The sequence below is a fragment of the Hyla sarda genome, chromosome 1 (assembly GCF_029499605.1).
Source record: "Hyla sarda isolate aHylSar1 chromosome 1, aHylSar1.hap1, whole genome shotgun sequence".
Taxonomy (NCBI): domain Eukaryota; kingdom Metazoa; phylum Chordata; class Amphibia; order Anura; family Hylidae; genus Hyla; species Hyla sarda.
Window position 1 is genome coordinate 379751701 of NC_079189.1, and position 26148 is coordinate 379777848.

General features: G+C 50.2%; 1 protein-coding gene across 4 annotated transcripts in view; it reads left to right on the forward strand.

Moving 5' to 3' along the window:
* NAA35 (N-alpha-acetyltransferase 35, NatC auxiliary subunit) overlaps positions 1-26148 on the forward strand; it is an 89442-nt gene that overhangs the window by 37275 nt on the left and 26019 nt on the right. For all 4 annotated transcript variants that reach the window (XM_056524453.1, XM_056524427.1, XM_056524435.1 and 1 more), the window contains exons 18-21: positions 8653-8789; positions 8891-8958; positions 19578-19718; positions 20066-20188. In XM_056524453.1, the coding sequence (XP_056380428.1) occupies positions 8653-8789; positions 8891-8958; positions 19578-19718; positions 20066-20188 (469 nt within the window). The remainder of the gene's footprint in view (positions 1-8652; positions 8790-8890; positions 8959-19577; positions 19719-20065; positions 20189-26148) is intronic.

The following is a 26148-nucleotide window of genomic DNA, read 5'->3' on the forward strand; positions in this document are numbered from 1 at the left end:
GATTGACCGATTATCGGTTTGGCCGATATTATCAGCCGGTATTCAAGATTTTGGACGTTATCGGTATCGGCAATTACCTTGCCGATAATCCGATAATGCCCCGCACCACCCACCACTGCACCGCCCCGGCCAGAGACCGCCGCTGCCGCTGCCCCATTGCCTCCCCCATCCCCGGTTTTATAATTGCCTGTTCCCAGTACTACGTGCTACGTCTGGCTCCTGCGGCGTCCTGTGTTACACTGTGCGCTGCGCAGTGACGAGTGACGTCCTCAACGTCACCGTCAGTGCGCACAGTGACAGCACAGGAGGACGCCGCCGGAAGCCAGAAGTAGTGCGGACCACGGGAACAGGTAATTATAAAACCGGGAATGGGGGAGGCAATAGGGCAGCGGCGGCGGCAGTCTCTGGCCAGGGTGGTGCGGTGTGGGGGGTGGGGTCACGGTGATAGGACTCAGGAGGACCCCAGGACAGGCAGGGGGAGAGAAGCGGGTGGCGGTGGTCTCTGGCACCGCAAAAGCCACTGCAGTTCATTGATTTAAAGCGCTCGCTTTAAATCAATGATCTGCAGCGGTGTCGCCGGGGGGGGATAAATAGCCGATAACGTATACTGGAATATCGGTATAAGTTATCGGCTATCAGCCCTAACCTCCACAGAGTATCGGTGTATATTAAAGATCGATCCCTAATGAATAACTTTCGAATTGGTATTAATAAAAAATTTCTCGTTCGGCTCCATTGGGGGACACAGGATCTGTGGGAATATCTTGCTTCCACTAGGCTGGGGCGACAGGAGCATGGTGCTGCCTGGTCCCCCACTTGCGAGCAAAGGGCATGGTCCATAAAGTATGCACCATTAACCCTTTCTCGCCACAAAACCAGCGCTAAGGGAGTACCCTGGGTCCGGGTCCCCTCTTGCCCCTGCTCACCCTGCTTTTTGCAGCCTGGTATGATTCAGGTGGCACCAGTCTGGTTGAAGACTTCAGAGGTGAGTATAATGGGAATTCTTATGGGTAAGTATCCCTATCTCCTATCCCTCTCCTCTATCCCCAACCCCACCTTGGGCTGCTGGGGATTCCTTATAATTTTTTATTATTCTTTAATTTTACTTCTGGGGGAGGGAGCCTGATTGGGAGCCAAGTCTTCCCCTTTTTTACTTCATTCTGACTGCTGGCATTTCTCTCCGGAGTCTGACCAGCGGCGCTCATTTTCTCGTGCGACAGTCTTACTGATTGTCGCACGGACCAGCTCTCTGTTCAGCCGCGGCGTTTTATGCGCACGCGGCCCCTGTTCCGGCTCCTGCCACTGCGCATTTTTTACTTCAGAGACCACAGCTGGTCTTTGTATTATTCCGGCTGCGCGTATGTCTGGGAGTGGGGGCTGCAGCCAGCGGGCATATGGTAATTTAGTCCATGACTTCGGCCCTGCTTCTCGGTGGGTAGCTCCGCCCCCTATTTCCACGCGTCATGCGCCGATCCAATTCCCTGTAGCACGTGCACGGGAGGTCAGTGCTGGCCTCTCCTGATCTAGCACTGTCCCTCTACCTATGGGATGCTTTGCACTCCTGGGAGGGCTGATCCCTCACAGTCATGTGATTCCTCAGTCTCAGTCTGCAGACACTGTCCAGCTGCTCTCCCCAGGGATTCTGTTCTACCAGCTGCTGCTGTTTTTACACTCTGCTGCTGTTCCTGTACTCTGTCACTGTTGCTGCACGCTGTTGCTGCTCCTACACACTGCTTTATGCAGCTTCTGGAACAAGGGTTGTCCTTCTCTTCAGGGACCTCCACCTCTGCAAGGGACCTCCACCTCAGAAAGGGACCCCCCTGCACTGCTGTTCTGCTGCTTCAGGACACAGGAACCTTGGTGAGCTTTTTTCTCTGGGTTGGCTGACTTATCTGTTCTTTCCATGTCCGACCCCAGATACGATCCCCCTCCTAGACGGACGGTCACCGCCTTGGTCACTTACTATGCTTGCATGGGCTGTAAAACTAAATTGCCAGGTGGTTCAGCTGAGTCCACATGTTCTGCCTGCTTCGTTTCACGTCCCAACCCCCCCTGTGCCTTCTGCCCAGGATAGCTCCCTGGAGCGTGTGGTCTCTGACCCTCTCCCGGTTTGGGTTTCCTCACTCTCCCGGACGATCTCTGATCTGGCGCATGTTTCCAGAGAGATGGCTTCTGCCTTGAAGTCAGCCTCCTTTGACCGCCGACGCTCTCACAAGCGCCCCAGGGTCATTTACTCTGACTCCTCGCCCAATGGGACTTCTCCACACTGCTCTCGCTCCCTATCTCTATCTAATAGGCAATATCCTTGCTCCCACAGTCACTCCCTTAGGGGCCATTCCCAATCCCCGGACCACGAGGACAAATCTATGTCACTTAGATCTAGAGCTTCCACTGCTCGTTCCCGGTCTCCTGGGGAACTGGTGGACACAGACTCGGTTCCGCACTCGGAATCAAAAGAGCTGTCATCCATGACAGACATGGTGGACAGTTTAGTGTCGACTTTCAGGGACACCTTTTACATACAGGACCCTGGAACTTAGGACCCATCTCCAGAAGTTTCCTTCCGCCGCACTTGCCACTCCCCAAGGTCTTCAGTACTCATGCGGAGTTTGATGACCTGCTGGAGATTACCTGGAAGCACCCAGAGAAGCGCTTCAAAGGATCTAAACATTTACCCAAGACCTGGTCTCCAAATGGACCGCCTACAGTGGACCCTCCAGTCTTTTGCTTATCCAAATCCACCACTCTTCCCCTGGCTGATGCGGCTTCCTTCAAGGACCCAGTGGACAAGTGAATTGAGAATTTGGCGAAATTCGCCTTTTGAGACGGCTGGCTCGTTCTTACTTCCATCGTTCGCCGCGACTTGGGTATCCAAAGCCCTATCGGCCTTGGCCTCTCAACTTTTATCTGGGGCTCCTCCAGATGATCTGGCTGATTACTCTCTCCAGATCTCCATCGCTGGTGATTATTTTGGTGACTATCCGCCATTCCATGTGGTTGAAGGCCTGGAATGCCAACGCAACCTCCAAGAAATCCCTCACTGAGATGCCCTTTACTGGCGGCCGTCATTTTGGCAAACGCCTGGATGAAATAATCTCCGAGGCTACAGGCGGTAAGAGCTCTCTGCTCCCTCAGAATAAGGTGTGTCGCACAGATTCTTGTTGTAAGTCCTCTTAGCTTCTGTCCTTTGGTTCAGGCCGCCAGGACAAACCAGCGTCCTCGCAGTCCCGGAAGACTCCTACCATTTAAAGCGTGCCCCACCTGGAAGCCAAATCAGGTACTCGCAAGCCTACCTCCGCCTGAAGGGGGGCCCGCACCTAAGCTTTTCCCCCTGGGTGGGCGGACGCTTGTCCCTCTTTAGGGACGTTTGGTTGGCACAAGTCCAGGATTCCTGGGTTCGGGACATTGTTTCAGACAGCTACCGAATTGAGTTTGGTTCTTTTCCCCGGGATCGTTTTTTCCGATCCTGGCCTCCCTGCTCTCCAGCTCTGGCTGCAGCCTTTCAGTCTGCTCCCTCACCCTCCTTGCGCAATGGGTCATTATGCCGGTTCCTCCCATGTAAAGTTTTCTGGGCTTCTTTTCGAATCTGTTTATCATTCCCAAAAAAGGGTGAACGGTTCGTCCGATTCTCGATCTAAAGCTCTTCAATCGGCATTTGTGCCTGTGACACTTCAGAATGGAATCTCTCCGTTCTGTTGTTGCATCCATGGACCAGGGCGAATTTCTGTCTTTGTTAGACATCCGGGATGCATACCTCCACATCTCTATTTTTCTGGCACACCAACGTTATGGCACACCAACGGTTTGCCGTTCCGGCAGGTAATTTTCAGTTTGTGGCCCTGCCCTTTGGGTTGGGGTCTTTACTAAGGTCCTGGCAGTGGTGAACGCCACTCTCCGCCCTGGGGGGTGTCTGTGCTTCCTTATCTGGACGACCTGTTGATCAAAGCTCTGTCCTTGGCTCAAAATCAGGAGAGTCTCCATATCCCTCTTCAGACCCTGACCAGTTTTGGCTGGTTGATCAACCGGGAGAAATCCCATCGTTCTCCCTCCCAGTCTCTGGTTTTCCTGGGGGTTCTATTCAACACAGAAAAGGCTCGGGTTCTACTTCCACTGGACAAGCGGAGTGCTCTTCTATCTGGGAGCCGCCTTTTGTGTCGCCCTGGAGTCGGTATCCACCCGTTCATCCATGGAAGTGTTGGGCAGGATGGTGGCGGCCATGGAAGCTGTTCCCTTTGCTCAGTTTCGGTGCCGCCCTCTTCAGTGGGCCATCCTGTCTCTGTGGGACAAGTCTCCTCATTCCCTCCACCGCCGGATTCGTCTGCCCCCCATGGCTCGCTGGTTGCTCCTTTTGGTGGCTTCGCTCTCCTCTCCTTCGGGAGGGACGCTCGTTTCTCCCACTACGTTGGGAGCTCTTAACGTCTGATGCGAGTCTCCTCGGTTGGGGGGGGTGTTTTTCAGGACTGGGCGGTTCAGGGCCGCTGGTCTCCCCAAGAAGCTCATCACCCCGTCAACATCCAGGAGCTTTGGGCCATCTTTTTTTGTCTCCTTCACCGAGAGTTGTTGTTCCGGATCTGTCCGGTTCGGATTTAAATGGACAATGCCGTGGCTTATATCAATCGCCAGGGGGGCACTCGCAGCCTCGCTGCAATGGCGGAAGTGACAAAGATTATTGTCTGGGCGGAACACCAGGTTCCCTCCATATTGGCAATCCACATTCTGGAGGTGGACAATTGGGAGGTGGACTTTCTAATTCACACCTCACCCGACCCCGGGGAGTGGTCTCTCTACCCGGAGGTGTCCGCAGCAATTTACGACTGTTGGGGGACCCAGGACGTGGATCTTTTTGCGTCCCGTCTAAACCGGCAGGTTCCCACCTTCGTGGCAAAGTCCTGCGATCCTCTGGCTGTGGATGCATTTGTCGTTCCCTTGTCACAGTTCTCCCTTCCTTACCTCTTCCCTCCGCTTCCCCTCCTGTCCAGGGTGATGAGAAAGCTCAAGGCGGAAGACGTCTCAGCAATTCTAGTGGCACCAGATTGGCCCTGCTTCGTGGTTCGTCTCGTGGAGGACGTTTCCATGTGGCTCCCGGATAGGCCCGACTTTCTCTTTCAAGGTCCTCTCTGCCACCCCAATTCACTGCCACTGCGTTTGACGGTGTGGCGGTTGAAACCGCGGTGCTGCAGTTTCTCTCTCCGGGTAACTCGCACCATGCTTCGGGTGCGTAAACCGTCCTCTGACAGGATTTATCACAGGACCTGGCGTGCCTATTTTCGGTAGTGCGAGGTCCGTTCCCTGTCTCCCGTTGTTTTTTCCTTACCAAACCTTCTTTCCTTTCTGCAGTCAGGGCTCAAAACGCGTTTGCCACTTAGTTCCCTCAAGGGGCAGGTGTCAGCGCTTTCCATTCTTTTTCAGCGCCCCCTGGCATCTGATCCTTATGTTTGCACCTTCCTTCAGGGTGTGGCACACAAGACGACTCCTTACACGGCTCTCCTCCCTGGTATCTGAATTTGGTTCTCAGTGCTTTGCAAGTCGCCCCATTTGAACCCCTTCGGGAGATCTCTCTCCGCTTCCTTTCTTGGAAGGTGTCTTTTCTCATAGCTGTGACTCCCATCCGGTGGGTGTTGGAATTGGTGGCTCTATCCTGCCGACCCCCCCCCCCCCACCCCAAGGCTGTACTTTGGCCGGTACCTTCTTTTCTGCCGAAGGTGGTCTCCTCTTTCCATCTGAACGAGGACATCGTCCTTCCCTCTGTCTGCCCAGCTCCATCTCACCTTAAGGAACACTCTCTTCACAACTTGGACGTGGTCAGAGCTCTGCGTGTTTATCTCTCGGCCACCTCTTCCTTTCGGAGCTCTGATTCGCTGTTCGTCATTCCGGAAGGCCAGCGCAAGGGGCTTCCAACTTCTAAGGCTACCATTTCCCGGTGGATCCGGTCTGCCATATCAGAGGCCAATTGTTCTAAGGAGAAGGCTCTCACTTTTTTCCGGGTAACGGCTCACTCCACCTGCTCTGTTGGGGCCTCTTGGGCGCAGGGCACGGCATCTCTTTCCTCCGGCGTTCCTCCTCTTTATGGCACCTGTAATTAATAACAGAGAGGAGGAGACTCAGAGCTGCCCTGTGCCTGCCATCTGCTGTGACTCTATGCGCGCACCCAAGAGGGAACGCAGCATAGAGGAGGAAGGGCAGAAGTGAGCCTGGCCAGGCTTCATGTTACGTCACGCTTGCCGGGCCCCTTTCTCTCTCTCTCTCTCTCTCTAGGCCGGCGCAATGAGCAGCTTTGCTCAGTGTAAAAAAAACGTATTTTCGGTTGGCTTTAAAAAAAAAAAAAAAGGTTCTGTGAATTAGGGAAAGTTTAGTTGTTGATGGGTATTCTTTAAAATATTTAGGCTCCTAGACTGTATCTGTGCTATATAGTCATAATTCTAGGGGCAAAATTACCACCAAGGGTATAAAGGAGAAAAGTGCATGTCTGGTTCTACTATTTCGGAATGATGGGTCATTTGCTTGTTGCGTAAATAAGTGCTGGAAATGATCATGTAAATATTGTTTTACTCTTACATTGTTGTGTACCTAAGATTTTAGCTCAATAGCATTTCAATGTTTTTTTTGTTTTTTTTTCAGTTCAGTTTTGACATAATCAGGACATATTTTTAGCCTTTTGGATGTAATGGTCTTATTTACTGCACATTTATTGTACTTTGTAAGAACACTTTTCATTTATTGCATAAACCGAAAATATTTTTTGTAGGATATTAAACAGAAAACACTATTTTTATTATATTGCTTGTCCTGATGTATGCTTTGTTGTTGCATAAATATGGTGAGTGCTCTGTTGGTACAGCCTGCTAGAGGCAGACAGTAGTAGCAGAATTACTATGCCAGGCATGGAAGCCTTGGAAATGCCTCCAGCTGCCATAATAACTGATCGGCACCTGCAATTACGAACACCTGACAGAAATGACACTTGTTATTTAGCCTTTTAAATTCCACAGTCACTATTAATTAGGGATGCACCGATATATATCGGCGGCCGATACATATCGGCCGAAAATAGCTATTTTGGGGAAATGCCGAAACAACAAAAAATTTGCCGATAATGACCCACCTCCCCTGCCCGCCCACAGCTCAAGTTACAAACACTGCCAGTGCCAGAGGCTTAGCGTGGGGGGGGCGGCCGCACCGGGCGCAACATCTGGGGGGGGGGGGGGGGGCGCGCTCTCCGGGATAGGAATACTTCTTTTAATGTGCCCTGGCCGGCTCCCGTGTGTAGCTGAAGGCAGGGGCCGGCCAGAGCATATAAAAACTAATACTGTATACTAAAAAACAGGGGGCCTCCAGCTGTTGTGAAACTACAACTCCCAGCATGCCCGGACTGGCAAAGGCTGTCCGGGCATGCTGGGAGTTGTAGTTTCAAAACAGCTGGAGGCCCCCTGGTTTTTAGTATACTGTATTAGTTTTATATGCTCTGGTCGGCCCCCGCCTGCAGCCACACACGGGAGCCGGCCCGGGCACATAAAAAGAAGTATTCCTATCCCGGACATCCCTGTGTCCCGAAAAATCTTTTCGGGACATAAGGATGTCCGCCGGTCATTCACCATTCACCGGCCAGCGCGCGTCCTTCTTCGGTCCTTCGCTTCTCCCCCTCTATGGTTGTACGCACGGCACGGGACGTCCCGTGCGTACAACCACAGAGACGCAGGAGGACCGCAGGATCATCGCAGGAGAACGCGCGCTGGCCGGGGCCTGGTAAGTGACCGGCGATGCGTAATCTTCTTCAGTGTTCTGGTCACCGCTCCTCCGGTCCCGGCACCTACTGCTATGGTCCATAGGCCATAGCAGTAGATGTGACCCCGGGCCGGAGGAGCGGTGACCGGATCACTGTGGGGGCAGCAGTACAGACATACAGCCTCCAGCCATACACTGTATATGGCTGGAAGCTGTATGTCTGTGGGGTGGGGGGAAGCTGCCTACTATTGGGGGGGAACTTCTGACCTAATGTGGGGGGGAGCTGCCTACAAATGTGGGGGGAGCTGCCTAATATTGTTGGGGGGAGCTGCCTAATATTGTGGGGGAACTGCCTACTATTGTGGGGAACCCGCCTACTATTGTGGGGGAGCTTGCTACTATTGTGGGGGAGCTGCCTATAATTGTTGGGGAGCTGCCTACTATTGTGGGGGAGCTGCCTACTATTGTGGGGGAGCTGCCTACTATTGTTGGGGAGCTGCCTATTAATGTGGGGGAACTCCTGACCTAATGTGGGGGAGCTGGCAATCCTAATGTGGGGGAATCTAATCTAATGAGTGGAGCGCTGCATTTTACCAGAAGACGGGGAGAAGTCATTTTCGGTGTCGGTTTCGGCCGGACATTTCTATTTTATTTCGGTTTCATTTCGTTTCTGAAATTTCCATTTCGGTGCACCTCTACTATTAATCATGGCATTTAACCCTTAGAGGACACTGGAGGTACATGTACGGGGTTAAGGAATTAAATAGTTCACATCAGCATGATTGCTGATGTCAGTCATTAAAGGCTCTGCTCCTGAGCTTGCTTCACAGTCTATTAGAACGCAGCTACCGTACATGTACATTTCCAATCTATGAAGTTTATAATATTTATGTTTCATTATGGTCTTCACACCTAAATTGTTGTGTGTAGGTATCTTTCTGAATTCCTTTATGCTTGGCTGATGTCCACACTTAGTCGGGCTGATAGCTCCCAGATGGCAGAAGAGCGCATAATGGAAGAACAACAGAAAGGACGCAGCAGCAAAAAGACAAAAAAGAAAAAGAAAGGTAAAAAATCATGTGTCTCTTGGACAATAATGACATATATGTGGAATTTACCTAGTAATACTGACCTAGTAAATGTGGCTTTTATTTAAATATTTTTTCAGTTCGTCCATTGAGTAGAGAAATAACGCTAAGCCAAGCATACCAGAACATGTGTGCAGGGATGTACAAGGTAAAACAACTTTTGTACACATTTTTGTAAACATACTGAGAAAAAAAAAATTCTGTGGTTTATAATTACCCTTCAACCCGTTAAGGACACAGGGCGTACAGGTACGCCTTGACACCCTGGCACTTAAGGACACAGGCCCAGGATAGCTACTGATATCGTTCTGCAGGAACCCAGTGCAAATGCCCAGGTCTGATGACCCCCCCCATGTCGGCGTGAATTCACACCGGCGATTTACCCCGATTCCTGGTCATACGGGTCTATGGAGACCCGGAAAATAAGGGGGATCGGGGTTGTCTAAGACACCCACGTTCCCCCTGAAGGTATAGGAGTAAGGTTGCAGGGGTACCACCCCTCCTATCCCTGCTATTGGTTGTCAAGAAGCGACGACCAATAGCAGATCGGGGGCAGGGGGGTTATCTTTCGGTTTCCCATTCTGCCCACCCACAATAGGTGGGGCAGAACGGGGGAAGCCTACAGGGACAGGCGCCGAAGATCCACTTACCCATCGGCGGAGGCGACGATTGGCGGCGGGGGATCAGAGGCAGAAGAGGAGGGGATCCTTCGGAAGCCAGTGAGTTGCCTAGCAACATCTGGAGGGCTACAGTTTGAGAACACTATACAGTGGTCTCTAAACTGTAGCCCTCCAGATGTTGCAAAACTACAACTCCCATCATGCCCAGACAGTTGTTTGCTGTGTGGGCATGCTGGGATTTGCAGTTTTGCAACAGCTGGAGGGCTACAGTTTGGAGATCACTGTGTAGTGATCTCTAAACTGTGGCCCTCTATATCTTGCAAAACTACAACTCCTAGCATGCCCACACAGCAGTTTGCTGTCTGGGCATGCTGGGGTAGTTTTGCAACATCTGGAGGGCCACAGTTTTGAAATCACTGTGCAGTGGTCTCTAAACTGTAGCCCTCCAGATGTTGCAAACCTGCAAATCCCAGCATGCCCAAACAGCAAACAACTGTCTCGGCATGCTGGGAGTTGTAGTTATGCAACAGCTGGAGGTACGCAACTACATCTCCCAGCATGCCCTTCGGCGATCAGTACATGCTGGCAGTTGTAGTTTTGCAACAGCTGGAGGCACACTGGTTGGAAAATATTGAGTTAGGTAACAGAACCTAACTGAATGTTTTCCAACCTGTGTGCCTCCAGCTGTTGCAAAAGTACAACTCCCAAAATGCACGGTCTGTCAGTACCTGCTGGGAGTTGTAGTTTTGAAACAGCTAGAGGTTTGCCCCCCAACCCCTTAATGTGAATGTACAGGGTAAATTCACACGGGCAGGTTTACAGCGAGTTTCCAGCTTCAAGTATGAGCTGTGGCAAATTTTTCACCGCAGCGCAAACTCCTAGCGGGAAACTCGCTGTAAACCTCCACCCGTGTGAATGTACCTTTATGACGCTACACTACACAAACACATAATAAAGGGTAAAGCACTACATATACACCCCCTTACACTGTCTTCCCCCCAATAAAAATGAAAAACATAGTGTACGGCAGTGTTTCCAAAACAACAACTCCCAGCATTTCCGGACAGCCACTGACTGTCCAGGCATGCTGGGAGTTTAGCCATAGCTGGAGGCACCCTGTTTTGGAATCACTGGTGTAGAATACTCATATCCACCCCTATGCAATCCCTAATTTAGTCCTCAAATGCGCATGGCGCTCTCTCACTTCGGAGCCCTGTCGTATTTCAAGGAAACAGTTTAGAGCCACATATGGGGTATTTCCGTACTCGGGAGAAATTGCACTACAAATTTTGTGGGGCTTTTTCTCCTTTTACCCCTTATGAAAAGGAAAAGTTGGGGGCTACACCAGCCTGTTAGTGTAAAAAAAAAAACAGCGGTAAAAGGAAAAAAAGACCCCCAAAATTTGTAACGCAATTTTTCCTGTGTACGGAAATACCCCATATGTCGGCGTAAATGCTCTGCGGGTGCACAACAAGGCTCAGGAGTGAGAGCGCACTATGTACATTTGAGGCGTAAATTGGTGATTTGCACAGGGGTGGCTGATTTTACAGCGGTTCTGACATAAATGCAAAAATATAAATAACCACATGTGACCCCATTTTGGGAACTACACCCCTCACAGAATGTAACAAGGGGTATAGTGAGCCTTAACACCCCACTTTTTTTCACTAAAATGCTGGTGTTACCCTAAATTTTTCTTTTTCACAAGGGAAAATAGGAAAAAAAGCCCCCCAAAATTTGTAACTCCATTTCTTCTGAGTAAGAACATACCCCATATGTGGCTGTAAAGTGCTCTGCGGGCAAACTACAATGCACAGAAGAGAAGGAGCGCCATTGGGATTTTGAAGAGAAAATTTGTCCGGAATTGAAAGCCACTTGTGTTTACAAAGCCCCCATAGTGCCAGAACAATGGACCCCCCCCATATGTGACCCCATTTTGGAAACTACACCCCTCATGTAATGTATTAAGGGGTACAGTGAGCATTTACCCCCCCACAGGTGTCTGACAGATTTTTGGAACAGTGGTCCGTGAAAATGAAAAATGTAATTTTTCAGCCCACTGTTCCAAAGATCTGTCAGTGGGGTGTAAATGCTCACTGCACCCCTTATTATATTCTGTGAGGGGTGTAGTTTCCAAAATGTGGTCACATGTGGGGGGGGGGGTCCATTGTTCTGGCACCATGGGTGGCTTTGTAAACGCACATGGCCCCTGACTTCCATTCCAAACAAATTCTCTTTCCAGAAGCTCATTGGCGCTCCTCCTCTTCTGAGCATTGTAGTGCACCAGAAAAGCACTTGACATCCACACATGGGGTTGCAAATTTTGGGGGGTAATTTTCTAATAATTGTAAAATTTGGGGGAAAAACCAGCATTTTAGTGAAATTTTTTTTTTTTTTCATATACACATCCAACTTTAACGAAAAGTCGTCAAACACCTGTGAGGTGTTTAGGCTCACTGTACCCCTTGTTACGTGCCTTAACGTGTCGTTTCCAAAATGTTATGCCATGTGGGGGTTTTTCTGCTGTTCTGGCACCATAGAGGCTTCCTAAATGTGACATGCCCCCCCAAAAACCATTTCAGAAAAACTCACTCTCCAAAATCCAGTTTTGAAGTGTATTTTTGGGGCCTTCATATTAGAAATACCCAATAAATTACCCCATTATAAAAACTGCACCCCTCAAAGTATTCAAAATGACATTCAGAAAGTGTGTGGGAATAGCAGCAAAGTGAAGGAGAAAATTCTAAATCTTCATTATTTACACTCGCATGTTCTTGTAGACCCAGTTTTAGAATTTTTACAAGGGGGTAAAAGGAGAGAAATCTTCCTAAAATTTGTAACCCAATTTCTCTCGAGTAAGGAAATACCTCATATGTGTATGTCAAGTGTTCGGCGGGCGCAGTACAGTGCTCAGAAGTGAAGGAGTGACAATGGGATTTTGGAGAGTGAGTTTTTCTGAAATGGTTTTTGGGGGCATGTCACATTTGGGAAACCCCTATGGTGCCAGAACAGCAAAAAATACCCCACATGTTATACTATTTTGGAAACTACACTCCTCAAGGAACGTAACACGGAGTACAGTGAGCCTTAACACCCCACAGGTGTTTGACGACTTTTCGCTAAAGTCGGATGTGTAAATGAAGAAAAAGAAATTTATTTCACTAAAATGATGGTTTTTCCCCAAATTTTACATTTTTACAAGGGGTAATAGGAGAAAATGCCCCCCAAAATTTGTAACCCCATGGAAATACCCGATGTGTGGAAATAAAGTGCTCTTCTGGTGCACTACAATGCTCAGAAGAGAAGGAGCGCCATTCAGCTTTTGGAGAGAGAATTTGGTTGAAATAGAAGTCGGGGGCCTTATGCATTTACAAAGCCCCCGTGGTGCCAGAACAGATGACCCCCTCCATATGTGACCCCATTTTGGAATCTACACCCCTCACAGAATTTAATAAGGGGTGCAGTGAGTATTTATACACCACTGGCGTTTGACAGATCTTTGGAACAGTAGGCTGAGCAAATGAAAAATAAAATGTTTTCATTTTCACAGACCACTGTTCCAAAAATCTGTCAGACACCTGTGGGGTGTAAATGCTCACTGTACCCCTTATGACATTACATGAGGGGTGTAGTTTCCAAAATGGGGTCACATGTGGGGGGAGTCCTGGCGCTATGGGGGCTTTGTAAACACACGTGGCCTTCAATTCCGGACAAATTTTCTCTTCAAAAGCCCAATGGCGCTCCTTCTCTTCTGAGCATTGTAGTGCACCAGCAGAGCACTTTAAATCCACATATGGGGTATGTTCTTACTCAGAAGAAATGGGGTTACAATTTTTGGGGGGCTTTTTTCCTATTTTCCCTAGTGAAAATGAAAAATTTAGGGTAATACCAGCATTTTAGTAAAAAAAAAAATATTTTTATTTCATTTTCCCATTCAACTTTAATGAAAATTCGGCAAACACCTGTGGGGTGTTAAGGTTCACTATACCCCTTGTTACATTCAGTGAGGGGTTTAGTTTCCAAAATGGGGTCACATGTGGGTATTTATTTTTTTCCGTTTATGTCAGAACCGCTGTAAAATCAGCCATCCCTGTGCAAATCACCAAATTTGGCCTCAAATGTACATAGTGCGCTCTCACTCCTGAGCCTTGTTGTGTGTCCGCAGAGCATTTTACGCCCACATATGGGGTATTTCCGTACTCAGGAGAAATTGCGTTATACATTTTGGGGGTCTTTTTTTCCTTTTACCTCTTGTGAAAATAAAAAGTATGGGGCAACACTTGCAGGTTAGTGTCAAATTTTTTATTTTTTTTACACTAACAGGCTGGTGTAGACCCCAACTTTTCCTTTTCATAAGGGGTAAAAGGAGAAAAAGCCCCCAAAATTTGTAACACAATTGCCCCCGAGTACGGAAATACCCCATATGTGACCCTAAACTGTTTCTTTGAAATACGACAGGGCTCCAAACTGAGACCGCCATGCGCATTTGAGGACTAAATTAGGGAGTGCATAGGGGTAGTCTATGCCAGTGATTCCTAAACAGGGTGCCTCCAGCTGTTGCTAAACTCCCAGCATTCCTGGACAGTCAGTGGCTGTCCGGAAATGCTGGGAGTTGTTGTTTTGCAACAGCTGGATGCTCCGTTTTGGAAACACTGCCAATTTTTTATTTTTTTTTGGAGGGGGGGGGGGGCAGTGTAAGGGGGTGTATATGTAGTGTTTTACCCTTTATTTTGTGTTAGTGCAGTGTAGTGTTTCTAGGGTACATTCGCACAGGCGAAGGTTTACGGTGAGTTTCCCGCTAGGAGTTTGCGCCGCGGCAGAAAATGGCACAGCTCAAACTTTAAGCAGGAAACTCACTGTAAACCCCCGCCCGTGTGAATGTACCCTGTATCCAGCTGTTTAAAAACTACAACTCCCTGCATGCTGGGAGGTGTACTTTTGCAACAGCTGGAGGCACACTGGTTGGAAAACCTTCAGTTAGGTTCTGTTTCCTGACTCAGTATATTCCAACCAATGTGCCTCCAGCTGTTGCAAAACTACAACTCCCAGCATGTACTGATCGCCAAAGGGCACAGTGGGAGATGTAGTTATATAACAGCTTGAGGTACTCGACTACGACTCCCAGCATGATGAGACAGCCTTTTGCAGTTCGTGCATGCTGGGAGTTGTTGTTTTTAAAGATTTAGAGGGCCACAGGTCAGAAACATCGTTTTGCAACATCTGGAGGGTTACAGTTTGGAGACCATTGTATAGTGGTCTCCAAACTGTAGCCCTCCAGATGTTGCTAGGCAACTACTAACCGGCTTCCGTAGTCTGTACCAGGGAGCCGCATGTCATCGCCTCCCGCTGCCGATCGCAGTTAAAGGACCTGCACCGCCGCCACCGGTCACACTACAGTTCCCCCGTTCTGCCCAGATTGCCGTCTGTGGGCAGAACGGGGGAACCGAACTTTAACCCCTTCGCCCCCGATCTGCTATTGGTCGGTCGCTTCTGACCGACCAATTGGAGGGGTGGCACCCCTGTCACCTCACTCCTATCCTTCCCTTTTATCCCTGAAAGCGCGCGCATGAGAGGTCAGTGTCGGCCTCTCCAGGAATAGCGCGCTCTACAGGGGTCACAGGTCTCCTCCCTCTTGGCCCTTTTACCTATGGGAGGCTATGAACTCCCTGGGGGGGGCTGATCCCTCACTGTGCGGTCACGTGCTCTTTCTTCTTCACTCATCTGGCGGGTGTCCTGGCTGACTGCACATGTTCCTCCACCTGCTCTCTACAGGGATCTCATACTGCTGTTCCTGCACGCTCCTGTCCTGCACACTGCTGTTCCGCTGCTGTCCCTGCATGCTGCTATTCCTATTCTGCGGCTTCTGGACAAGGGTTCTCCTTCTCTCAAGGGACCTCCACCTCTGCAAGGGACCCCCACCTGCACTGCTGTTCCAGCTGTTACAGTACACTGGAACCTGGGTGAGCTTGTTCCTTTTTTCTCTGGGTTGGCTATCTAATCTGTTGGATTCTTTTCCATGTCCAACCCCAGATCCGAACCCCCTTTTCTCCCAGACAGGAGTCCGCCACCTTAGTCACTTACTATTTTTGCACGGGCTGTAAAACTAAGATGCCAGGGGGTTCTGCTGAGTCCACCTGTTCTGCCTGCTCCACTTCACGTCTCAGCCCTCCTGTGCCTTCCACTCAGGATGGCTCCTTGGAGGGTGTGGTCTCTGACCCTCCCCCGGTTTGAGTGTCCTTTCTTTCCCACACGATCTCAGATCTGGTGCAGGTTTCCAGGGAGGTGGCAGCTGCCTTGAAGCGGTCCTCCTTGTGCCCTCACTCCTGTGAGACTCGTTTGGCCGCCGATCCTCTCACAAGTGCCCATGGGTCATTTATTCACACTCCTCACCCGATAAGACGTCTCCACGCCGCTCTTGCTCCCTATACCCATCTAGCAGACAGCGTCTTCAGGGTCCCTCTTCTCGGGGCCGCTCCCGATCCCCGGCCCGCCATTCCAGTTCTACATCACCTAGATCTAGAGCCTCCACTGCCCGTTCCTGGTCTCCTGGGGAACTGGTAGACGCAGACTCGGATCCGCACTTGGAGACCGAGGAGCTGTCATCCATGTCGGACATGGTGGACAGTTTTGTGTCAGCTGTCAGGGACACCTTTCACCTACAGGACCCGGAACTTCGGACCCAGCTCCGGAAGTTATCTTCCTCCGCACTCCGTGCACTCCAAAGGTCTTCAGTACTCATGCAGAGTTTGACAACCTGCTGGAAGCAGCCTGGAAGCATCCTGAAAAACACTTCCAAGGGTCTAAACTGCTACGGGCTATGTTTCCATTTGCCCAGAACCTGGTTACCAAATGGACCGCCCTGCCTACAGTGGACCCTCCAGTCTCTCACCTTTCCAAGTCCACCACTCTTCCTCTGGCTGATACAGCTTCCTTCAGGGACCCCATGGACAAGTGAATTGAGAATTTAGAAAAATTTGCATTTGAAGCAGTAGGCTTGTCCTTGCTTCTGGCGTTCGCCGCAACTTGGGTATCCAAGGCTTTGTCAGCGTGGGCCTCCCAACTTAGCCTAGGTGTTTTATCTGGGGCTCCTCCAGATGATCTGGCTGACCTAGCCCTCCAGATCTCCAACACTGGTGATTATGCTCGGATCTCTGGTGTCCGCACCATGTGTCTTGGTGGCTATCCGCCGCTCTATGTGGTTGATGGCCTGGAATGCCTACGTGGCCTCCAAGAAATCTCTCACTGAGATGCCCTTTAGTGGCGGCTGTCTTTTGGGCAAACGCGTGGATGAGATCATCTCTGAGGTTACAGGCGGTAAGAGCTCTCTTCTCCCTCAGAATAAGGTGCGTCACACCAATTCTCGACGCAAGTCCTCTTCGTTTCATCACTTTTGGTCCTTTGCCTCGGGCTGCTAAGACAAACCAACGGCTTCACAGTCTCGGAAGGCTCCTTCCTTCAAAGTGCGTCCCTCCTGGAAGCAGGACGGCAATTCTGGGCGCTTTTCCGGCAATCCAGGTACCTGCAAACCTACCTCTGCCTGAAGGGGTGCCCCCACCCGAGCCTTCCTCTCGGGTGGGTGGTTGCCTTTCGCCTGGTGGTCGTTTGGTTGGCGCAGGTGCTAGATTCCTGGGTTGGGGACATCATTTCTGATGGCTACGGAATCAAGTTTTGTAAATTTCCGGGATCCGGTGCCGCCCTCTTCAGTGGGCCATCCTATCCTTGTGACAAGTCTCCTCGGTCCCTCCACAGCCGTATCCGTCTGCCCCTCTCTGCTCGCCAGTCTCTCCTTTGGTGGCCCCGCTCTCCACTCCTATGGGAGGGATGCTCGTTTCTCATTTTTCAGGACTGGATGATTCAGGGCCGTTGGTCCCCCCAAAAGGCCCGTCTCCCCATCAACATCCTGGAGCTGTTGGTCATCTTTCTTTTTCTCCTCCACTGTAAGTTGTTACTCCGGGGTTGTCCGGTTTTGGTTCAAACGGACAACACCCCGACTGTGGCTTGTATCAATCGCCAGGGGGGCATTCGCAGCCTCTCGGCAATGGCGGAGGTGACAAGGATTCTCGTCTGGGCAGAACGCTAGGTTCCCTCCATCTCGGCGATCCACAATCCTGGCAGTGGACAATTGGGTTGCAGACTTTCTGAGTCGCTCCTTGCCCGACCCCGGGGAGTGGTCTCTCCACCTGGAGGTGTTCGCAGTAATTTGCGAATGTTGGGGGACCCCGGAGGTGGACCTCTTTGGTGGTCCCGCCTAAACCGACAGGTTCTCACCTTCATGGCAAAATCCTGCCATCCTCTGGCGTTGGATTTATTGGTCGTTCCCTGGGCACAATTCGCCCTCCCTTACCTGCCCAGGGTGGTGAGGAAGCTCAAGGTAGGAAGGCATCTCAGCAATTCTGTTGGCTCCGGATTGTCCCCGGCGCCCGTGGTTTGTCGACGTAGTTTGTCTCGTGGCAGACGTTCCCATGTGACTCCCGAATCTGCCCGACCTTCTCTTTCAAGGTCCTCCCTGCCACCCCAATTCACTGCCGCTGCGTTTGACGGCGTGGCAGTTGAAACAGTGGTGCTGATGGCTCGAGGTTTCTCTGTTCGGGTCATTCCATTGTTTCGGGCACGTAAACCGTCCTCTGCCAGGATTTATCATAAGACCTGGCCTGCCTACTTTTCGTGGTGCGAGGCCTGATCCCTGTCTCCTGTTGTTTTTTCCTTGCCAAATATGCTTTCCTTTCTGCAGTCGGGGCTGGAAACGCATTTGCCACTTTGTTCCCTCAAGGGGCAGGTGTCGGCGCTTTCTATTCATTTTCAGGTTTCCGACCCTCATGTTCGCACCTTCCTTCAGGGTGTGGCTCATGAGGCTCCTCATTACAGGTCTCTCACTCTGCCCAGGGACCTGAATCTGGTTCTCAGCACTTTGCAAGGCGCTCCATTTGAACCCCTTCGGGAGGTCTCTCTCCGCTTCTTTTCTTGGAAGGTGTCCTTTCTCATTGCTGTTAGGTGTCGGAATTGGCGGCTCTCTCCTGCCGACCCTCCTTTCTTGTCCTTCACCAAGACAAAGCTGTGCTTTGGCCGGTGCTGTCCTTTCTGCTGAACGTGGTCTCCTCTTTCCATCTGAACGAGGATATCGTCCTTCCCTCCTTCTGCCCTGCTCCGTCTCACCCTAAGGAGCGCTCTTTCCACAACTTGGATGTGGTCAGAGCTCTGCGTGTTTATCTCTCAGCCACCTCTTCTTTTTGGACCTCTGATTCGCTGTTTGTCATTCCGGAAGGCCTGCGCAAGGGGCTTCCAGCTTCTAAGGTGGCCATATCCTGGCAGATCCGGCCTGCCATATCGGAGGCCTATCGCTCCTCCTTTCCGGGTTACGGCACACTCCACCCGCTCTGGGGCCTCTTGGGAGGTCTTCAACAGGGTTTCGACCCTGCAGGTATGTAAGGCGGCCACATGGACGTCCATGCACATGTTTACCAAGTTCTACCAGGTGCACACTTCCGCGTGACGGCTTTGGGCGTAAAGTGTTGCAAGCGGTGGTGGTGTTGCCATCCGCCTGATTCTTTGGCTGAGTTCGGTTCCCCCCCCCCCCCCAGGGATTGCTTTGGAATGTCCCACGGTTCCTGTTTCCCCCATTGAAGCCGAACGAGAAAAGGAGATTTTTTTTTTATATACTTACTGTAAAATCTCTTTTTTGGAGGAACTGTGTGCATATCTTGCTGCATATCTTGCTGCCACTAGGAGGCTGACACTAGGCCACTAGGTGCTGTGTCCCCCAATGGATCCTCCGAGAAAGAGATTTTACAGTAAGTATAAAAAATCTACTTTTTCTGTGTCTGCACAAAGAATGAACATGTTCATTCTTTGTGCAGAGTCCGCATGGAATGCATAGCTGTCTATGAGACAGTGCATCCCTGTGCGGTCCTAGTGCCGGCATATTATGCCGGTGCCCCGCAGTGCCTGGAATGTCTGCACAGAGTTTCGTGGGACATTTTGTCATGTGAACATAGCCTAAAAGTATTAATAGCATATCAGGACATTTGGTATGCTAGTAACTTGTGGATTAACCTTCTAAGGGTCAAAACATGTAATTGTAAAATGGATAGGTCTCAACCTGACAATTTACCAGCATTTATTGTTAACAAGCATTTGTCCTTTTATATAGACAATGATTGCATTTGACATGGATGGAAAAGTGAGAAAACCCAAATTTGAGTTGGACAGTGAGCAGGTTCGATATGAGCACAGGTTTGCACCATTCAACAGTGTTATCACCCCACCACCAGTGCACTATCTACAGTTTAAGGTAAGTTGAAAAACCTGGCAGCTCCAACCACTTTTACCATAGACAGTTGTCATAATGTTTGCTCCCAATTGAAAGCAAAGCCCATCATATACATGGGAAATTTTATAAATATCTACTATATTGTATCTGATCTAAAGATTTAGCCAGTTAACCTGAGATTTCAAGAAACGGCCATGTTGCAAATGTATTTAGCTAAAACTTTGACTGGATAGCTGTAACTAGATTCCAGGAACTACACTTCTACTAATTTACCTATATATATTTTTTCCTTTTTCTTAATTTTTGACTGTACCTTATATCTTACATGTTTACTATGAATTGTATGCAATATTTCTTGTAAATTGTAGGAAATGTCTGATTTAAATAAGTACAGCCCCACTCCTCAATCTTCAGACCTTTACATGGCCGCAAGTAAACACTTCCAACAAGCAAGAATGATTTTGGAAAACATCACGAATCAAGATCAGGAGGTAAGATTTTATTTCCCTTGCTTCTCTTATTTAACTTTGTTTCCCTTATTTATATATTTAACAAAATCTGAGCAAGACACGCGCACACACACACACACACACACACACACAAACACGTACACACGTGTATGCATAACTACAACTCCCAGCATGCACGGACAGCCAAAGGGCATGCTGTGAGGTGTAGTTGTGTGCCTCCAGCTGTTAAATAACTTCAACTCCCAGCATGCCCTTCGGCTGTCAGTGCATGCTGGGAGTTGTAGTTTTGCAACAGCTCGAGGCACACTGGTTGGGAAACACTGAGTTAAGGTCTGTTACCTAACTCAGTGTTTCCCCACCAGTGTGCCTCGAGCTGTGGCAAAACTACAACTCCCAGCATGCACAACTGGAGGTTTGCGCACCCCCTCCCCAGGTGAATGTACAGGGAACTCCCAGCAGGAAACTTTCTGTAAACCCCCGCCCGAGTGAGTGTACCTTAAAAACACTGCACTAAACAAAATAAAGAGTAAAACACCTCATATATACACACACCCTTACACCATTTCCCATCTCCCCCCCCCCCCCCCCCTTTAAAAATGAAAAACTTTTTGTACGGCACTGTTTCCAAAATGGAGCCTCCAGCTGTTGCAAAACAACAACTCCCAGCATTGCCGGATAGCCATTGACTGTCCAGGCATGCTGAGAACTTTGCCACAGCCGGAGGCACCCTGTTTGGGAAACACTGCTGTAGGGTATTTTTTGGTGGAGGCAAACATCATGCTTGCAACTGGGTCTGTCCCTATGCAAAATCCAAATTTAGGCCTCAAATGCCCTGTTTTATTTCAAGGCAACAGTTTAGTGACACATATAGGGTAGTTCAGTACTCAGGAGAAATTGTGTTTCAAATTTTGGGGGGCTTTTTCTTCTTTTACCCCTCATGAAAAGGAAAAGTTGGGGGCTACACCAGCATGTTGGTATAATTTATTTTTTATTTTTTACATTATCATGCTGGAGTTGCCCCAAACATTTTCACAAGAAGTTAAGGGAGAAAAAGACCCCCAACAATTTGTTACATAATTTCTCCTGAATACGGAAATACCCCATATATGGACGTAAAGTGCTCTCCGGGCGCACAACAGGGCTCCGGAGTGAGAGCGAACCATGGACATTTGAGGCCTAACTTGGTGATTTGCATTGGAATGTGTAATAGGTTCCGACGTAAACTCTTAAAATAAAACACTCACGTGCGACCCTGTTTTGGAAACCACACCCCTCAAGGAACGTCACAAGGGGTGCAGTGAGCATTTACACCCCACCGGTGTCTGCCAGATTTTTGGAAAAGTGGTCCCTGAAAATGAAAAATGTAATTTTTGGTTTTCACGTCCAACGAAAATTCGTCAAACACCTGTGGGGTATAAATTCTCACTGCACCCCCCCCCCCCCCCCCCCCCTGTTACATTCCTTGAGGGATGTAGTTTCCCAAATATTGTGCCATGTGGTTTTTTATTTTTTATTTTTTTTGCTGTTCTGGCACCATGGGGGCTTCCTAAATAAGACATGCCCCCCCCCCCCCCCCCCCCCAAAAAAAAACCATTTCAGCAAAATTCTTTCTCCAAAAGCCAAATTTTGCTCCTTCGCTTATGAGTCCTGTAGAGCGCCCGCAGAGCACTTTACGTCGACACATGGGATATTTCCATACTCAGAATAAATGTTGTTACAAATTTTTTTTTTAACGAAAAGTCGTCAAACACCTGTTAGGTTTTAAAGGGGTACGCCGCCCCTAGGCATCTTATCCCCTATCCAAAGAATAGGGGATAAGATGTCTGATCGCGGGGGTCCCACTGCTGGGGATCTCTCCTGCAGCACCCCAGTATATCAGCAGCACGGAGCTATGTTTGTTCCATGGCTGATGACAGTGATGTCACAATACCCCAGCCCCTGTATTGCCCGTCATCCACTATGGAGCAAACGTGGGTCTGTGCTGCTGATATACTGGGGTGCCGCATGAGAGATTGCAGGGGTCCTCAGCGGCGGGACCCCCAAGATCAGACATCTTATCCCCTATCCTTTGGATAGGGAATAAGATGTCTAGGGGCGGACTACGCCTTTAAGGCTCACTGTATACCTTGTTACATACCTTGAGGGTTGTACTTTACTAAATAGTGTGCCATACTCGAGAGAAATTGCGTTACAAATTCTGGGAGTCTTTTTATTTTTTATTTTTTCCTTTTACCCCTTGTAAAAATAAAAAAAAATGGGACTACAAGAACATTTTAGTGTAAAAAATGGAGATTGAGTTTTCTCATCCACTTTTCTGCTATTCATTTGGGGGACACCGATACTGATGGGTATATGCTCTTGCCACTAGGAGGCTCTGACATAAGGAAAAAAAAGTCGGCTCCTCCCTGGCAGGATATACCCGCCCACTGGAAGTGAGGTAATCTGTTTCAGCTAGTGTCAGTAGGAGGCAAGACACAGGTCTGGGAGATTTAAATTATTTTCTAGTAAGGACTGTTTATTTAGCTTTTTTTCTCCCTTTTGTTGCCCTTTTTCAGGTGGGGGTTCAGGAGCATGGCGCTACCTGTTCCTCTATATGCGACAAAAGAACACGGAACATAAGAGTATGGTTCGTCAACCCCTCACCAACGACCAACGCCTGGAGGTTGTACCCTGGGTCTGGGTCCCCCCCACTGCCCCTGCTCACCCCGCTATCTTAGCCTGGTATGATGCAGCGTGGCCATAAGCTGGTTGAAGGTGCCTGAGGTGAATATAGAAGATGGCATCCGCAGGTGAGTATGTACCCCCCCCCCCCCCCCCTTCCTCATTAAAATGTGGACTCTGTCCTTTATTGGGAGCGCTTATGTGAGCGTCTCCCTCCTCAGTTGTTTTCCTTCCCAGCTCACCTCTGAACAGCCTTGCTGTTCCTCCGCTCCGCCTGCTGTCTTATCTTTCATTCTCCCCACTGCAGGGGGTATTCAACCGGCGGGAGTTCAGGGGTTATGGCGGCGTGTGGCTCCGCCCTTCTTCTCCCCATCAGCCAACGTGCGAACCGGGAGGCCAGGCAGCTCCTTCTCTCCAGGTGCGTGCGCTGTACGGGTCATCCTTATGACCGGCGGGTGCTTACCCACAGCCTTTATTCTAGCTCCGCCCCTCCACCATTGCGGAGGTCGGCGGCGCTCCATAGACAGAGTGGTATCGCTGGCCTCCCTAAGCGCAGACAAACGGGAGCTCTTCCAGCCGACCTGCTCTCCTGGCCTCTGAGCTGTGCAGCTGCTGCAGGCGATTCTATAGCGCGCTGCTCCGAGCCGTCACTGCTTTATTGCTCCTTTATTCTGTGCGCCTCGAGCAGCGCCTAGCTGCGCCCCGCCACCTTTGCGGAGGCCAATGGCGCTCCATAGACAGAGCGGTATCGCTGGCCTCCCTAAGCGCAGCCTGGCGGGAGCTCTTCCAGCCGGCCCACTCTTCCGGCCTCTGAGCTGTGATCAGCTGCTTAGCAGGCGCTTCTATAGCGCGCTGCTCCGAGCTGTCACCGCTACTGAGGTTGCCCGCATGCGTGCTGCTCGTGGAGTGGGCGTCCTAGCCCCTCTCCTTCAATAGTTCATGCGGCAACTCACAACACATTGCTCCCCACGCTTCCTTCCTGCCATGTTCAGTACAATCGTGCACACACAAGAAAAAAAGAAAAAAGAGTTCTGCTAGTCTTTCTGACCATTTGGTGGCGCTTGGCGCCCTCCTGTGTTCATTAATTAAATTGTCTTCATTTCCATTTCTTCTTGTGGGGTCCCTCTTGACATGCAATAGCTAGTAGAGGCCTGTAATATCTGTTCTTATCAGCTTAAGGCTTCTTTTCTGAGGACTTTATATGGGGGCCGCTTTCTTGCCTCCATTGCCTCATATGGGGCCTGATGTGGCAAATTACCTTGAGTCAGATACGGCATACTATTTTCTGCTGGGTTCTCCCTATGTCAGGGAAGCATATGCGATCCGCCATTAGCGGGTCACTGCCAGGGATTCACGATCCCTAGGGGATACAGTCAGTGTCTGTTATCCCCTATTGCTGGGTGCCATACCATGTCTTCGTGCCCTCGGCTGAATTCCGGCTATACCCCCCACCCACACCCCCCACCGTGAATGGCACTGGCATTTGCATTCCTGATGGACACTACAAACGCTTTGGCTGTCATGTCTGCTTGTCATCCATCTAAGGGGTGTTCTTGGTGTGTGTATGCTATATGTCCCTTCTCCACAGGCTGCCGCATCCGCGGCTAGTGCTCCAGATCCCCACGTCCAGTGTGAGGTCTCCGGGGAAGTGAGGACCTGATATCATTATGCCCGACAGTAGTCTCGCCTGTCACTCATCTCAGAGCTGCCGCATCCGTGGCTGGATTCCTGTTGTATACTACAAACCCGTACCAGTAAGCCAGACAGTGGTCTGCATGGTTTCCTCTGCCGCTTGTCACTCATCACATGGCTGAGGCATCTGCGGCTGGAGTTCAGGTTCCCCTCAGCTGTGTGAGGGGTCCGAAGAAGTGCCCCAATGTGTCCTATGGACCCTATTCGGGGTGACAGGGATACAATTCATGGCTACTCAGCCTCCCCCGATCTCCCAGGGTGGTGGGGATACTATCCATGGCTCCTAGGCCTCCCCTCCTTCCCACAGTGTTCGCATATCTGGCTGTCATCCCCTTTTCGCCAGCGTCCGGAGGTATACTGGGTTGGCTGACCGTTGTCTGCACGGGCATGGCCAGGTTTTCCATACCTCTCTGCTGGTGTGAGCAATCTGGATGAGGGTTCCTCAAGGTACTGGGACTGGTGCCAGTCATCCAGACTTTCGTCTGCTGGGTCTCCTACACCGCCAGGTTCGCCTGGTCCATCGGCCGCACTCCAGTATCCCACTTCTTGTGGGAAGGTCTGATGGCGGAATCCTGTATGTTCAGGAATCTTTTACCAGTCAGTCAGACAGTTGTCTGCATGGTTTACTGCTACGTCGGCTCATCTGTCATACACTTCTCACGCAGTGGACGGAAGTTCAGGTAACCCTCTGCCAGGGTGTAGTTCCGAGTGAATCACCCATTATTGCTCCATGTGCCGTATACAATGCACCACATACTATTTCGCAGGGTTCCCTACTCTATCAGGTCCCTCTCTACATGTCTGCCACTCTCAGGTTGAAGACTGGTAACCTACTTTCGGTGTGTGGTTCTGCATGCAGGACCTGGTGTGGCCATGGCCTGGTGTGGCCATGGCCTCTATCCCAGATAGCCAGACTGTCTGCATGGTTTTTCTGATTCACCAGATCACCTTTTCCATTCCTGCCGCTCCCGTGACTGCAGTCTGGTGACTCACTTTCCATGTGAAGTTCCACAAAGTGTGTAAACTGTGGGTTCCTTGGAACTTTTATACCTGTAAGGCAGCCTGTGTCTGCATGTTTCCTGACCCACATGCATCCTTCATCTCTCCATGTGTGCTACCATAAGGAGATGGGGTGTGGGCATCTCCTGCAGGTTCCATGGCCTTTCAGAGGAACTGCAGCACTCTCTATTCCCCTTTCCAAGTGTGCGAGGTTGGTCATCTAGGGGCATGGTTGTGTCACACCGCTGGGTGCTGAGCCTGTTTTCCATACTGCCGGATTTTTGGAGGTCTGCGGTTTCTTCGTGTCTGAGGTCTTAGTACCCCACTACTATCGTGAGGTAACCATGTCGGTGTCTCTACATATGCTATGGACTCTCTGCACGTGTAGAGTCCACCTTCCCTTCTGTCAGTGGGGTGTGCCTCGGGCCTTCCTGTGATCTTGTTTCCACAGGTCTGCGGTGCTTGAACTCCTCTGTTTTGGCATGGGTCCTGAGGGGGCGACTCTGTCAGTTCAGCAGTCCCCCTATGCCTCCAGGTATCATCTTGGGTTCCTGTGCAGTGTGGCTCGGGCGCCTTCTCTGTCGCCTTAGACTTGCCTGGGATGGCTCCGTTGGCACCCATCTGGTCCA